This window comes from Ovis aries, chromosome 13 (assembly GCF_016772045.2).
Source record: "Ovis aries strain OAR_USU_Benz2616 breed Rambouillet chromosome 13, ARS-UI_Ramb_v3.0, whole genome shotgun sequence".
Classification (NCBI taxonomy): Eukaryota; Metazoa; Chordata; class Mammalia; order Artiodactyla; family Bovidae; genus Ovis; species Ovis aries.
In genome coordinates, this window is record NC_056066.1 from 38,199,649 (window position 1) to 38,216,775 (window position 17,127).

The window sequence follows — 17,127 nt, forward strand, 5'->3', positions numbered from 1 at the left end:
AAGAAGACCACATCGAGTCTTTCCTTCATGGTTAGGGTTTGATTTTTTATGGGTTTGCTTAATTTTCTTCTCCTTTTACTATTAATACTTAAAACATTTTCATCACATGAGTAAACTTTCAGTGGAAGCCTGTATTACATACTTTGGCCAGTGCTACGATGCCAGAGGCATTACTGTTCGTGTAAATCTAGGAATTCTCGATGGGGGAATCACATCTTTGTTGGGATCTGAATCTGTAGACCCTGAGTCCATGAAGTTTTTTAAACTATTCCTGCTTCCCCTGCTGAAAGGTTCAAACTTTTCCTTTCATGCTCAGTCATTTCCTGTCTTTGGCTGGTGACCAGGGTGAAAGGAGTTTCTTTCCTGTGTCTTATTTTTAAAAAACTGCCTTTAGGGACTTTCCTAGTGGTCAAGTGGCTAAGACTCTGAGCTCCCAATGCAGGGGGTCCGAGTTCGATCCCAGGTCAGGGAGCTAGATCTCATGTGCTGTCACTGAGAGTTCATATGCCACTACTGAAGAGCTTCCGTGATGCAAGGAAGATGAAAGAGCCTGCGTGCTGTAACTAAGCCCTGGTGCAGCCAAATGAATGCATACATACACACATAGATATACATATAAAAAAAAGAGTGACCAGGTTTCCTGCATGCTGATTTGCTGGGCCCTGAGCCAGTGCCCTGTCTGTACTCACATGCACGCTCCTTGTGGTGGCTGATCATCCTGAAAGACACCAGGCCACAGAGAGGCAGGGTGTGGCTTCCTGGTGGAGGTCGGCAGGCTGTCAGGTGTTGACATCGGGACTTTAGGGACTTTAGGCTGGACAGCAGCCTTTGTGGAGCGCTGTGGTTTGTGGCTGGTAGGGCCCTTGGACCCTGCGGGGTTGGCCCCAGTGGGGAGTGTTCCTGCTGGAAACATGTGGGACTTATATTTCAGAGCAACCTGATTATATCACCACTGGAGCCCAGATGTAGTTTTGTAGATAAGTTCCTGCCTTTTGACATTATTATTTTTTTTAATGTTTTTATTTTTCCTAACCATTGTAATTTTTCTTGGGGACTTTACTCTGTGAGCTGGACTGGGAAAAAAAAAATTACCATTTTAAGACTTTTTGAAACATGTCTTTGGATTTATTGTCCGTATCAGTGGAAAGGCGCACAATAGTTCTGTTCTTAACTGAAGAAAAACAGGCAAAGAAAATAAATTTCTTGCTACTTAGAATGATAAACGGGGTGAAGCATATGCTGTATATCTTGGCAACAGAAATTCAAGGTCGGAAATAATTCCTTTCCTCCTAAGCCTGCCTTCAGCTTCCCTGAGGAGAGCAGCGGCTGAAAGTTGCTCCTAATTGTAGCCATAATTTTTAGCCTGCAATTAAACACATGATTTCCTCCCCAGCTGATGTCTTTTTAGCTTTCCTGACAGGGGTAGCACAAAAGCTCTGTGGATCTGAACGGCCACTTTAATCTAAGTGGAGGCCACAGGAAGCCACCGTCATCCGAGCACGACTGGCTGCCCAGCGGGAACTAGAGCCATGTTGCCTCTAAAAATGGCGGGCAGCATGCCCTCTCTTAGTCGCCTGCACCGCTGCCCGAGCCTGTTCTTCCGGGACCTCCATGAAGTCACGGATCATTGGAGGGGCCCCTTGCTGCTGCAGTGGCTTCGGTGTCCGGGGGCCCCGGGGCTGAGCCACTCTGGAAGGGGGAGCCCCAAGGGGCTCCTGGGCTGCCTTCTCCTTGCCCTGTCCCCCAGAGGTTGTCCGTCCTGTGAAGGGTGCTCCATGTGAAGCGAGGGCTCCTCCCCAGGGGACTGTGGGGACCACCGGAGTGAAGAACCAAGCAGGTGTCCCTTCTCCACGTCTTGAGAGCCCGTCTGAGCTGCAGTGCACCGTGACCCTCAGGGGTGGGCCGGCAGTCGTGGTCCCTCAGGCCGTGATGTGGAGAGCAGGCCCTGACTGCACACGGGAGCACTCCCCTGCTCCTGCAGCTTGCATCTCAACCTCGGTCCTCTCGCTGGTCTCCCTGTGTCACAGGAGGGACGCGGAGGCCTCAGAGCTGGCTGGGGCCCTGAATCCCGTGGCCTTTCAAGTCCTGTGCCCTGTGGAGCCTCCTCCAGGAAGCCCCTCTCACTCCTCCATCTTCTAAGGAGGGGCTGGGGACCTCTCATCCTTCTCTGGCCTCCAGGGTCAGGATTCTCAAGGTCAAACAGTGCTTTCATCAGCCCCCTGTGCCCATCTGTCCCCCGACGAGACCCCAGGACACTGGGCTGTCTGCCCCAAAGTGGAATTCCAGAGTTGTGGTGTTGGTTCAACTTGAACTTGACCAAATTCTTTGCCCTCCAAAGTGTTGATACACTTCATGTCCTCATGGCTTCACAGTCCTGTTAACGCATGATTTCCCCGGCCCACCCGCTTGCCAGGGCTGCAGGGCACACAGGGCCCCTCTGCTGTGTGTGGTCTTGTGTCTCCCTTATCCCGGGGCTGGCCGGCCCTGCTCCCAGGTTTCCGATTGTGCTGATCGCAGAGAGCCTCTTGTGATGGCTGCCATTGCTCTTACAGATGGCAAGTTCGGTGCCTACATGCAAGTTCACATTCAGAACGACGGGCCTGTCACCATAGAACTGGAGTCTCCAGCCCCTGGTGCTGCTGCCTCCGACCCGAAGCAGGTAAGCCCAGAACCAGGGACGCCTTCTGGCTTTGACTTAGTTCCTGGAGCTTGTCTCAGTCTGGGGTGGAGACAGCTCTTCACTGCAGGAACCTAGGGTTTTGTTTTCCTACATCGTTTCCCAAGGACACACCTGTTGTCCTGCATCTCCTCTGTGCTATGGCCTGGCCACCTCCTGACTCAGAATCCGTGGCACTGCCCAGTCCCTCCTCCGGGCAGCTCCGGGGTGGTGCTGTGGCACCTGCTGGCCACTGGGTGGCAGCAGTGGAGCGGCATAGCTCCCCTTGCCCGCAGCTCCGGTGCTCAAGTGTGGAATGTGTGTGGAGTGGGTTTATCCCAGGTGTGGGTACATGTGCTACCGGAGGTTCTTTCTGAATCCTGTTTCCTAAAGCAACGTCTGACCTGGATTTGCTGCCAACTCTGTCAGCCTTCAGAAAAAAATTTAATTCAAAGAGAAAAAGGAAATCTGTGTGCTGTGGGCTTCTGGTAGGTGCTTAGTGCTTCTGAAGGCTGTGATTAACGCATCCACTTAGTGACCTTTGAGAGGCAGGTGGGCAGGAGGCATGAGAGCTCGGGAGATAGTTCCATCTTCCTCCCCTCCTTCTAGGACGCCATGAAGGGAAGGCTGTGGGGGCTTGGGGGAGCATTATATAAACCTGAAGCTCTGTGCCCTGTTTGGAGTCACCATTTCTAAGGGGAACAGAGCCTTTCTTTCTTGTTACTGATTTTCAGTGGGCAGGTATGCTCAGTGCCTGCTAGCCTTAATCCAAGCTGCTGGTTCTCAGCCTCTGACATGCAGCAAAGTAATGGGAGAAATCAGCATTCCCACTGCCTGGCTGCACCCAGACCAATGACACAGATTCTCTGGGGTGGGGTCAGAGGAGGTTATGGTCTGAAGCCACAGCTGGAACCACGAGTGTGAGCTGCAGAGGGAGGGACCCGTGCCCTAGCCTGTACCTTGATGGGATCTGTTACCTTGGACATCTAAGGGCTGGCCAGATCACCTGCAGACAAAATACTGGACTCCTTGTTCAAAAAGCAGGAAAAAGTGCCTGTAAAGTTACTACAAAGGTCCAGGTATGGATGTGAGAGTTGGATCATAAGGAAAGCTGAGTGCCAAAGAACTGATGCTTTTGAACTATGGTGTTGGAGAAGACTCTTGAGAGTCCCTTGGACTTCAAGGAGATCCAACTAGTCCATCCTAAAGGAAATCAGTCCTGAATATTCATTGGAAGGACTGATGCTGAAGCTGAAGCTCTGATACTTTGGCCACCTGATGTGAAGAACTGACTCCTTGGAAAAGACCCTGATGCTGGGAAAGATTGAAGGCCAAAGGAGAAGGAGATGACAGAGGGTGAGGTGGTTGGATGGCATCACCGACTCAGTGGACACGAGTTTGAGTAAGCTCTGGGTGTTGGTGATGGACAGGGAAGTTCAGCATGCTATAGTCCATGGGGTCGCAGAGTCGGACATGACTGACTGACTGAACTGAGCTGAAAGTTATTACAGTGTAAAGCTTTTCACTTTCATCCATGGTCTCTGGACTTACCGTGCTTTTTATTTGCTCTTTAATACCATTCTAACCAAAGACAAATTAAAAATTTATATTATTGACATGAATTTATCATTTCTCTTTATACTGTCCAAACCATTAAAAAAATGTTTTGTTGAAGTATAGTTGATTTACAAGTATGGTTAATTTCTGGTGTACGGCATAGTGATTCAGCTTGACATATATATATTGTTTTCCATTCTCTTTTCCATTATGGTTTGTCACAGGATATTGAGTGTAGTTCCTGTGCTATACAGTAGGACCTTGTTGTTTATTCATTCTGTATATCATAGTTTGCACCTGCTGACCCCAGACTCCTTCTCCATCCCTCCTCCACTTCCCTCCCCCTTGGCAACCATAAGTCTGTTCTCTGTGTCTGTGAGACTGTCTGTTTCGTAGGCAAGTTCATTTGTGTCATATTTTAGATTCCACATGTGAGGGATATTATATGGCATTTGTCTCTCTCTCTCTGACTTCCTTCACTTAGTATGATGATCTCCATGTCCATTCATGTTGCTACAGATGACATGATTTCCATTCTTTTTTATGGCTGAGTAATACTCCATTACACACACACACACACACACACACACACACAGAGACACAGACACACACACACAGACAGACACCCCCCCCCCCCCCCCCCCCCCCCCCCACCCCCCCACCCCAGTTCTTTATCCATTCCTCTGTCAATGGACATTTAGGTTGCTTCCAGGTCTTGGCTATTGTGAATATTCAGCGCTGCTGTGAGCATTGGGGTGAATTATCTTTTTGAATTACAGTTTTCTCCAGATGCATGCCCCAGAGTAAGGCTCTTGGATTGTGTGGTAACTCTATTTTTCGTTTTCTGAGGAACCTTCACACTATTCTCCATAATGGCTGTACCAACTTATATTCCCAACAACAGTGTAGGAGGATTCCCTATTCTCCACATCCTCTCCAGCATTTATTGTTGATTTTTTGAGGTGGCCATTCTGATTGGTGTGAGGTGATACCTCCCTGGACTTATCATTTACATTTCTCTAATAATTAGCAATGCTGAGCATCTTTTCATGTTTCTGTTGCCTCATGGAGCATACTTGGCCTTCCTAGATATAAAATGTAATATTACAATGTCACAGTAATGAAAACAGATGGTGCTGGCCGAGCAAGAGAGAAACCAATCACCGAGGAGATGAGAGGCCTGGAAGGGAGCCTGATTATTGATGAGAAGTTTGGTTTGTAATAAAGATGGTGTTACAGATCAGGTCAAGAAGTGGGTTCTCCTCAAAGGTGTTATGAGAACTGGCTGGTTAGTTTTAAAAATTGAACGCAGTGGAGATCTGTGAACTTACGTGGAAAACACAGCAGCTGTGCTGTTATATGAAACAAACACATCTCCAAAGAATACATGCAATGTGATTCCAGTTATATAAACCTGAGACTGTCGGTTGGTATGTAACTCATTGATCTGTCTCCCACTCTCTGGATCTGCTGTCTCTAATACATTCTGGTACAGAGAAGGTTTATCTGTTTTTAAAAAACTGAGGGACTTCTCTGCTGGTCCAAGGATTAAGAATCCATTTTGTGATGCAGGGGACATGGGTTTGATCCCTGGTCGGGGAACCAAGATCCCACGTGCCGTGGAACAAGTGCATGCTAAGTTGCTTCAGTTGTGTCCAGTTCTTTGAGATCTGTGAACCATAGCCCTCCAGGCTCCTCTCTCCATGGGTTCTCCAGGCAGGAATACTGGAGTGGGTTGCCATGCCCTCCTCCAGGGGATCCTCCTGACAGGGATTAAACCCATGTCTCTTGTGTCTCCTGCATTGGCACATTCTTCACCACCTGGGAAGATCAGTTTGACTTATAAGGGGCTTCTAATAATGTGAGAGGTAATCAGCTCCAAAGCCAAATAGTCTGCTTGTTTACAGGTTGGCCAGACCTGGATTCATAAACTTTTAATGTGCCTTCTCTCTGTGCCTAGTAGCTCTGCTCTTCTTTCTAGATGTTTCTTTAAAGGGAGTGTTGAAGTATATATAAAATAAGACAACTAATGAGAACCTGCTGTATAGCACAGGGTGCTCTACTCAATACTCTGTAACGGCCTGGATGGGGAAAGAATCTAAAAAAGAAAGAGTGGGCATATGTGTATGTGTAACTGATTCACTTTGATGTACACTTGAAAGTAACACAACTTGGTAAATCAACTATATACCAGTACAAATTGGAAGAAAAAAACGTGTTGAGAATGTTGTTTTTCTTTTTTTTTGAAATGTGTAATCTAAAAGTAAACCTCACTTTTGAAAAATGAAATTATTCCACCTGAAGGAGGATTATGGTACATAGCAGATTATCATTGTTAATAGAAACACAGTTGAGAACTAACAGTTTCTGAGCTTTGTATCCATGTTGTGGACCCTCAAGCACCACAGGAGGCGGGAAGCTCGATTCTCTCCTTGACCTGTTCAAGGTCATGGGACGTGGCTACTAAGTAAGCAAACTGGGTTCCAGCAGAAGACAGTCTTTCAGGTCATCCTGTCTCAGGTTTCCTCTGACGCAACTTCCTTAACTACTGTCTTTCTGATCTATAACATGATCTGTTCAAAGAAATGAAGCCTCAACACCTCTCAGATCAGTGGATGGAGCTTGGCCCTCCAGGAGTCAGCTGATCTAGAAATAGGTTCATGTCCTTGCCATTGACCTTCAGTTCACTTGTAATTGCACTGAGGTTTACAGGTCTGTGTGTTCTTGTTTTCCCTGAGCGTTGGATGGTGTTGACCAGAATCCCTTGGTATAGGCTTGCGAAGCCATCCTTCAGAGCTTACTCATCCTGTTGTATTTTTCCAGGTTCTGGGAATCACTGGCCTGTCTCCAGAGCCTTTTTATGTCACAGTTAGAAACATGGTCTGTGTTTGACAGTGGGAAACAATTTTGTTGAGTAAAAGGTTAGATTCATAAAGGAGACATATGAAAATAAAAGTGTCTTACAATGTTAACCTCCTTTTTTGACCATTAATAGATATTAACAGTGTCTTTTTGTTAAGGTTACATTATCTTTATCTATTTTATTGATAGAGGTATGATTGATATATGTTGTTAGTTTCAGGTATACAACATAGCAGTTCGACATTTAAATACATTACTGAATGATCACCGTGATAATTCTAATAACCATCTGTCACCATACAAAATTACAGTATTATTGACTATATTCCCTACTCTGTGTACTATGTTCCTGTGACTTAGTTATTTTGTAAATGGGAATTTGTTCCTTGGTCTTCTTCATTTCCTTTTCCCACCTCCCTCCCTTTCTGGCAACTACCTATTTGTTCTCCGTATCTACGATCTGTTTCTGTTTTGCTTTGTTTGTTGCTTAGAGTTCACATATAAGTTAAATCATGTGGTATTTGTCTTTCTCTGCCTGACTTATTTCACTTAGCATGATAACATCTAGATCCATATTCATGTTGTTGCAAATGGCAAGATTTCATTCTTTTTTTTACGGCTGATTAATATCCCATTGTGTATTTATAGCCACATCGTCTTTATTCATTCATATATCGATGGGCACTTAGGTTGCTCCCATGTCTTGCCTGTTGTGAATGATGCTGCAGTGAACATAGAGGTGCATACATCTCTTTCAATTAGTGTTTTGTTTTCTTTGGTTATATATCCTGAAGTAAGATTGCTGGATCTTATGGTTGTTCTATTAATTTTTTGAGACATCTCCAAACTATTTTACATAGTGACTGCACCAATTTACATCCCCACCAACAGTGCATAACGGCTTCCTTTTAGCCGCATTCACATGGTCAGTTCATCTCTGACAGAGGAAGCAGGAATATAAAGTGGGGAAAGTCTCTTCAACAAATGACATTAGGAAGGCTGGACAGTTCAGTTCAGTTCAGTCCAGTCGCTCAGTCGTGTCTGACTCTTTGCGACCCCATGAATCGCAGCACTCCAGGCCTCCGTGTCCATCACCAACTCCCGCGGTTCGTTCAGAGTCACGTCCATCATGTTGGTGATGCCATCTGGCCATCTCATCCTCTGTCATCCTCTTTTCCTCCTGCCCCCAGTCCCTCCCAGCATCAGAGTCTTTTCCAATGAGTCACCTCTTCCCATGAGGTGGCCCCAGTACTGGAGTTTCAGCTTTAGCATCATTCCCTCCAAAGAAATCCCAGGGCTGATCTCCTTTAGAATGGACTGGTTGGATCTCCTTGCAGTCCAAGGGACTCTCAAGAGTCTTCTCCAATACCACAGTTCAAAAGCATCAATCCTTCAGCGCTCAGCCTTCTTCACCAGTCCAAACTCTCACATCCATACGTGACCACTGGAAAAACCATAGCCTTGACTAGACGGACCTTTGTGGGTAAAGTAATGTCTCTGCTTTTGAATATGCTATCTAGGTTGGTCATAACTTTTCTTCCAAGGAGTAAACATCTTTTAATTTCATGGCTGCAGTCACCATCTGCAGTGATTTTGAAGCCCCCAAAAATAAAGTCTGACAGTTTCCCCATCTATTTCCCATGAAGTGATGGGACCAGATGCCATGATCTTTGTTTTCTGAATGTTGAGCTTTAAGCCAACTTTTTCACTCTCCTCTTTCACTTTCATCAAGAGGCTTTTTAGTTCCTCTTCACTTTCTGCCAATAGAGTGGTGTCATCTGCATATCTGAGGTTATTGATATTTCTCCCAGCAGTCTTGATTCCAGCTTGTGCTTCTTCCAGTCCAGCGTTTCTCATGAGGTACTCTGCATATAAGTTAAATAAGCAGGGTGACAATATACAGCCTTGACATACTCCTTTTCTTATTTGGAACCAGTCTACAGCTACATGTAAAAGAATGAAATTAGCCTATTTTCTTATACCAAAATATTTTTTTATACCAAATATTCTTTATACCAAAGAATGAAACTAGTCCATTTTCTAATACCAAAATATTACTTTTTCTTATATAAAAATAAACTCAAATGGGTTAAAAACTTAATCATAAACCATAAAAGTAGAAGAAAATAGGCAGAACATACATTGACATTGATCTTAGCAATATATTTTTGGATCTGTCTCCTCAGGCAAGGGCAACAAAAGCAAAAATAAGCAAATTGGACTGTATTAAACCTGAAAGCTTTTGCATGGTGAAGGAAGCTGTCAGCAAAATGAAAAGGCCACCTGCTGAATGGGAGAAGAATTTGCAAATGACATCTGATAAGGGATTAATATCCAGATTCTGTACAGAAATTATGCAACTCAATATCTACGAAACAGTTGATTAAAAAGTGGGCAGAGGACCTAAACTGACACTTCTCCAAAGAAGGTATCCAGATGGCCAATAGACATATTAAAAGATGCTCCACACCACTAGTCATCAGGGAAATGCAAATTATAACCACAATGAGACATCACTTCACACCTGTCAGAATGGCTGTCATCAAAAAGCAGACAACTAGCTTTGGCACTTACTAGTTTAAAAGCTACATTACTAGTTTAATTATGAGATGGGATATGAATAAATGTTTATGGACCATACTTCCATATTTTGACTTTAATTTGTAATTTAAAGTTATTTCAAAGCATGTTTTTGGTCATTAATTTGTTTCACTATATTTTGATATTCCACTTAAATTTAATTTCCGTAACAACAGAACAGGAACTGAGTCTTAGGGTCTATAGCATAGTCTAGAAAATGTGGATCCATTGGGAATGCTTTTTTCTCAATATTTTGTTTTTTCAAGCCAGGTCATGCACTGTCAAGTTACTCTCGATCCAGACTGCTTCCATCACCATTGAATTGACACGAGTGCTTTAGTGAACTAATCAGTTAATCGCAGCCCATTCCAGCCACTGATACAAATGCTTGAGAAGTTGCTTCTTCTGCCTGGGTTAGTGGTCTTGCGTCTTTCAGTGAGCATAGTCTTTTCTGTTTATTGCAAAGGTTAGTCAGTTTTAATTATGGCAATTTTTCTGAAATTTTCATTTTTAAAGTTTTATGCCATAGAAAACTTTGAGCTCACATAAATAGGATAGTGTGACAAATCCCCGTGTGCTTGGCCTCCTACATCAGTGGCTATCACCCATCACAGAGAATTCACACCTTACGGTGTCCCTGTGCGTGGCCCGCTGTGGGCAGTGCTGATTGACGGTCTAGCTGGAGAGCCATTTGGGCAGAGCACACATCTTGAGGGAGAGGGTGGGGACCACAGAGAAAAGGTCATTGAGTGGCTGTATTCTTTCCTTGTTTGAAGGGCATTTAGTTAAAAAAATTTTTTTTCCCTAATATAAATGGGCAGTGTGTTCGTATACACGCTCGTATGTACATTTTTTCCTGCTTGTGTGAGTGTTTCTGTAGGACAATGGAGGAAACATGTATGTATGAGAGCAGCTTTGCATATTTTCATCTTCCCCATAAACATAACCTGCTACATTTTAGAACTTCCTTGTTCTTTTTTTTGAAGTTCTAGGTTAATTATTCTCTGAATGGAAGTATGTTTATTGGGAATGTCTTAAGAAATGCTAGGGACTTCCAGGGTGATCCAGTGGCTACGACTCCATGCTCCCTATGCAGGGGGCCCAGGTTCGGTTTCTGGTCAGAGAACTAGAGAGCTGCATACGGTAACTAAGACCCAGCCAAATAAGTAAATAGAAGAAATGCTGTCTGCCACAGGAGACACTCAGAAATCTCCATAGCTTCACACAGTAAAAATTACTGGCATCAAAGCACAGACTAGGTTGGTAGGGGTCTACTCCATTTGCTGACTCAGGGACCCAGGCTCCCCCAGCTTATAACACTGGCCTGCTGTGCTGGAGGGGAGAGGGATGGAGACCCCTTACCAGCAGTTGCTGGTCACCTCTGCTCACGTGTCTCTTGGGCCACTCACTTCGTGGGTGTGCACTCGGATGTTGGGTGAGCACCATAACTGCCTGTCCTCCAGCCCTCAAGGAAGGGGACCTTGTATATTTGACCACCCTTAAGCTCCAGCTCCCTGTTTGCCTGTCCAAACACTTAAAGTCTTCACCACCAGCCCCTGCACTTAAGGGATAGGAGGTTTGAAATCAAGCCTAGGCTTTCTTTCTGTCTCAGGTCACTCCTTAACTTTGGCCCTTCAAGCTGGGTCCTGTGTAAAGAGAGATAATTAAACAAACTATTTTTTAAATTGAAGTATAGTTGACTTATAATATCATTTTGAGTTCTGCTGTACAGTAGAACCTTCTTGTCCATCGATTCTGTATATAATAGTTTACGTTGGCTAATCCCAAATTCCCACTCCATCCCTCCCTCACCCCTGTCTCCCTTGGCAGCCATATGTCTATTCTGTGTCTGGGAGTCTGTTTTGTAGATAAGTTCGTTTGTGTCCTGTTTTAGATTCCACATGTAAGTGATACATGATATTTGTCTGTCTTTGTCTGGCTTACTTCATTTGGTATGATCATCTCTAGGTCCATCCATGTTGCTGCATTATTTCATTCTTTTTTATGGCTGAGCAGTATTCCATTGCTATTGATAACTAAATTTCTGATAATGAAATGCTTGTCGTGCTTTGTGTCTTTGCGCACCTGTATGCAATGACATCTCAGATTAGATAGGAATAGAGGTCCAATTGTACCCCCTCCCCCCTTTTTGGTTCTTGTTCACTCTCTAAGTCGTGTTCAACTCTTTGTGACCCCATGGACTGCAGCATACCAAGTTTCTTTCCTTGTCCTTCACTATCTCGCAGAGTTTGCTCAAACTGATGTCCATTGGGTCAGTGATGCCATCCAACAACCTCATCCTCTGTTGCCCCCTTCTCCTCCTGCCTTCAGTCTTTCCCAGCACCAGGGTCTTTTCCAATGAGTTGGCTCTTTGCATCAGGTTGACAAAATATTGGAGCTTCAGCTTCAGCATCAGTCCTTCCAGTGAATATTTAGGGTTGATTTTCTTTAGGATTGACTGGTTTGATCTCCTTCCAAGGGACTCTCAAAAGTCTTCCCCAGAACTGCAATTCAAAAGCATCAGTTCTTTGGTGCTCAGCCTTCTTTATGGTCCAAGTCTCACATCTGTACAGTAATGCATCCAACTACTGGAAAAACCACGGCTTTGACTAGACTGACCTTTGTCAGCAAATTGATGTCTCTGCCTTTTAGTATGCTGTCTAGGTTGGTCATAGCTTTTCTTCTAAGGAGCAAGTGTCTTTTAATTTCATGGTTGCAGTCACTATTGGCAGTGATTTTGGAGCCCCAAGAAAATAAAATCTAGCCACTGCTTCCATTTTTTTCCCATCTATTTGCCATGAAGTGATGGGACCAGATGCCATGATATTACTTTTTTGAATGTTGAGTTTTAAGCCAACTTTTTCACTCTCCTCTTTCACCCCCATCGAGAAGCTCTTTAGTTCCTCTTCACTTTCTACTGTTAGAGTAGTATCATCTGCATATCTGAGATTGTTGTTATTTCTCTCAGCAATCTTGATTCCAGCCTGTGATTCATGCCCTTTTTTGGTTCTATTTTCCCTTTAAACAGATGTAAAACAACTGTCTGGTCACTACTTTCTTGTCACATGGCCGAACTGATACAGCTGCTTCAGATAGTACACTGTGGCTCACGGAGGCTAAATTACTGATAAATTAACTTTCTTTGTATGGCTCTTATTTCAAAATCATTTTTATTGCTTTCAGTATGTGCCAGGAATGGGGAATAAAGGTCCAGGGCTAGGGAGAGGGGTCCTGCCTTGGTAGGAACGATGTGTCTCTGGCTTTGCCCAGTGGTCTGGCCCTCCCAGTTCCCTGGCCCTTTGTCATCCTGCTTGGGTCAGAAGGGCAGTGCTAACCCCTCTGAGAAGTGGCTTTTCCTTTGACAAGGTCTTAATAGGGCTGGCGTCCCGAAGACATCTTGTTTTCATGATCCAATTTGGGAGAAAAGTTTCCCAGAAAGTGTTTGACAGTAATTGACTAAGTATCTTGAACTATGCTCCTTTCAAAATGGATTGTGCATGTAATTTAGTAAATCAAAATATTTATTTTTTAAAAAACATCTCAGAACAGCATTGCTTCTGTGATCCGAGCTCATTTTCTGTTTGTTCTTTTCCAATTAAAAATACTGTGAGTTATTTAAGACAAATAAGAGGAGTAAGACAGGAGACACTGGTACATCCACTTTCCAGCATAAGAAAGCATTCTCCTTACTTGGAGACTCTTGCAGATGTTCCAGTGAAGAGGGGGGACTGGCCATCTTAAAGCCCTTCATGCCAGCGTCTTCTGATTGAATATGGGTAGCTGGGCCCAGCTACCTGCTGCTTCTCCTACTGCCCCCTCGAGGGGAAATCCACCAGCCCAGGTCAAGTCTGCGGTGATGCAGTGCCAGGGGAGCAGACTCAGAAAATGACTTCCTTCGATTTCTCTGTAGGTGAATTTTAGTACTTAACACAAGGTTTATAGGGGCTTCCCAGGTGGCGCTTGTGGTAAAGAACTCGCCTGCTAGTGCAGGAGACTTAAGATACGCGGGTTCAGTCCCTGGGTTGGGAAGACCCCCTGGAGAAGGGTATGGCAACCCATTCCAGTATTCTTGTCTGGAGACTTCCGTGGAGAGAGGAGCCTGGTGGGCTACACTCCATGGGGTAGCAAAGAGTTGGATGAGAGTGAAGCGATTTGATGTGCATGCATGCGAGGTTTACATGGTGATCTTCCCCCTCTTTGGCCAAGGCTGTGGCCACGCTGGCGCTCGGTAAGCCGGTGAAGCAGTGCAGGGTCTAGATCTGGCCCCTTTCCCCCACCTGCTTCGCCACCCCTCCTCCACCCGTCTTTGCGTCTGTCCATCCATTCACCCATCTATCCATTCACCCACCCATCCACCTTAGCATTTGACAAGGTACAAACAGTAAGGCTCAACCTTTGCTGCTTTCCTTTGCAAAGGTTACTTTGTAGTCTGAAATCTAAAAATGAAATGAAAGTCAATTTTCATACTCTTTTCAATAACTTTGAAATATCTGTACAAAAGAATGCATGTGGTCTATAGGGTTTCTTTTTATAGTCTCTTACATGTTCCTTGCAAAAACGTATCTGTTCAGACTTTTTATTTTGAAGTGATCTTAGAACTTAAAAAGAAGTTACCACAATGGTAATAAGTTTCTTTCTCTAGCCTCTCCTGTATTCAGATCTTACATGAACACAGCATAGTTATCAAAAGTAAGGAATTAACATGGGTACAATATGATGAACTAATCTTGAACTCTAAAGGGAATTTCTCTAGTTTTCCCACTTTTATGTGCTGGGGTCTTCTCTGAGATCCAGGTTTTATCGGTCTTGTGTCTTTGGTTTCCTCCAATCTGGACACTGCCTCAGTCATATTTCTATTTATATGTTCATGTTGTATTTTTGAAAATGTATATATCTGAGTTGGTAGAAATTCTTTGAACGTATTTTGTTTACAGTCTCAGGATGGCTGGGGCCAAGGAGGGGCCGGCCTGCTTCTCCTTCTGGACGTTCATGTTCAGGTCGATCCAGGCCAAACCCCAGAAAGTCCCGATCTCACTTTCGAGGCTTGTGCCCAGGAAACCACCCTTCCTCTGGGTAGTGGACTGCTTCTAGTGTGGTCTTCCCTAGGGCTCTGGTTCTCTAGGAACATCCCGGACCGAGGCTGTGGAGCATGTGCACAAATGTGCTCTGTATTTACCACTGGGCTCGCTGTTGGGTACAGATCTGTGCTGGTGGTGGGTGGATGGCAGAGAGGAGGAAGGGCAGTGTTCATTCTAGAGTTTTCTATAAAAGTGAGTTACCTGAAGTCAGAAAGAGAAAAATGAATATCACATATGAACACCTGTATGTGGAATCTAGAAAAATGGTATGTGCATGCTAAGTCACTTCAGTCATGTCCGACCCCATGGATGGTAGCCTGCTTGGTTCCTCTGTCCATGGGATTCTTCAGGCAAGAATCCTGAAGTGGGTAGCCATTCCTTTCTCAAGGGGATCTTCCCGACTCAGGGATCAAACACACCGTGTCTCTTAGGTCTCCTGCATTGTCAGGAGGATTCTTTACAACTAGCACCATCTGGGAAGCCCAGAAAAATGATATAGATGGGCTTATCTGCAAAGCAAAAGTAGAGACACAGATGTAGAGAACAAGTATGGACAGCGGGGCAGGGGAAAGGAGAGGGATGAATAGGGAGACGGAGATAACATATGCACACTATTGATGCTATGTATGAAATAGATAGCTAATGACAACCTACTGTGTAGCACAGGGAACTCTGCTCTGTGGTGACCTGAATGGGAAGGAAATCCAAAAAAGAGGGGATATATGTATATATATAGCTGATTCACTTTGCTGGACAGCGGATACTAATATAATATTATAAAGCAACTATACTCTGATAAAAATCAATAAAAAAGAAAAAGGGAGTTTCCTGGACTCTGGAGGTGTACCCAGCTTTTTGTGTATTCAAGTCAAGCATCGCAGTATGTGTGTGCATGTGCTTATGAGATGGACACAGCCGCACACACGCAGAGAGATAGACATCAAGAGGCCAGGGCTTACCCAGCATGCAGGCTTCTCTGAGTTATAGGACCCGCAGCATTAATCCTGAGACGGTCCCAGCAAACTTCGAAGGATGTGCCCAAGGCAGAAAGTCTTCAAAATTCTCCAGCAAAACACAGGGAGGAAGTTGACAAGACTCATGAAGTGCCAATAATCTTAATTTGTAAAAGTTTTTTTAAAAATAAGAATTTCTTTAGAAAGGGACATGAGCCAATGGCAGAAGATGATGACCAGAAACGTAACTCCAAGGCTCTTGGGTCACACCAGCCCCACTACTGTCTGCCTCAGGTTTGTCCTTTGACGTTTGCTAGGACCATCCTAGGGTTATTGCTGCAGGTCCTTTCATTCTGTTACATCTGATTTTTTTTTTTTTTAAGTAAAACTTTTGTTTTGGGGTAGTTTTCGCTCCAAGGAGAGAGCTCCTGGATACCTCCTACCCACCTGTCTCATCATTCACCCTCCTGCATTTCCATAGCTCATCTGTCAAAACTAGAAACTGGCATTCGTGCCTGACTATGGACCAGACTCCAGACTTTGTTTGGATCTACCTGTCTTCATTCACCCCTTCTTTCCATCCCAGGATCCCATTCAGGGTCCCCAGGGCCTTTCCTTGTCTGGGACAGTTTCTCCATCTTTTTCATCTTTAACAAAGGGGAGCAGTAGCAATTCCATGATCCTGACCTGACAGTCCTGAGATACCCTGCAGAATGTCCCCACGCCTGGGTTTGTCCCACTATGTGTCTTGCAATTAGACCGGGATTATGATCTTTGTAGGGGCTTTCCAGGTGACTCAGTGGTAAAGAATCTACCTGTAATGCAGGTGCCACAGGAGACCTGGGTCAGATCCCTGGGTCAGGAAGATCCCCCTGGAGAAGGAAATAGCACTGCACACTCCAGTATTCTAGCCTGGAAAATCCCATGGACAGAGGAGCCTGGCAGGCTATAGTCCATGGGTCACAAAGAGTTGGACATGACTGAAATGACTTAGCTTGCATGCATGGGCTTTTAAAATGAGCACACAGGGTGGAGGGCCCTTTGTGTCTCATCATGTAGGGGGACGTGTGACATCTACAGGACATGAGCCGCGGCCCCCTGGTTGGTGATGTTTGGCTGGATCTCTCTGCTGCAGGGTCAATTATTTTCCCTACTCTGTTCTTAGAAGTGAACCCCTAAGTGCAGCCCACCTTGAAGGAGTTCGGGGAAGAGTAAACTCCATCTCCTAGAGCAGAAACATCCACATGGATTATTTGTAGGGTTGCAGGACACCCCAGATGACTTTGATTTTTAGATAAACAATGAGTAGTTTTGTGATGTCAGTATGTGCCTTGTGATAGATATCTGAACTTCATATTTAATTGGGTGTCCTGTATCTTATTAAGTCTGGCAACCCTAATGATTTGGAATTCTTCTATAAGAAAAATTGTTCTCTTCTTCC

At 44.6% G+C, this 17,127-nt stretch overlaps 1 protein-coding gene across 8 annotated transcripts in view; it reads left to right on the forward strand.

The window, feature by feature from the left end:
* Nucleotides 1-17,127, forward strand: part of DTD1 (D-aminoacyl-tRNA deacylase 1) — a 280,245-nt gene that overhangs the window by 11,290 nt on the left and 251,828 nt on the right. For all 8 annotated transcript variants that reach the window (XR_009596061.1, XR_009596059.1, XR_009596062.1 and 5 more), the window contains exon 4: nucleotides 2,553-2,659. Coding sequence is in view for 1 of the 8 variants with exons in the window: in XM_015099659.3 (XP_014955145.2) it covers nucleotides 2,553-2,659 (107 nt within the window). In the remaining 7 variants the exon portion in view is untranslated. The remainder of the gene's footprint in view (nucleotides 1-2,552; nucleotides 2,660-17,127) is intronic.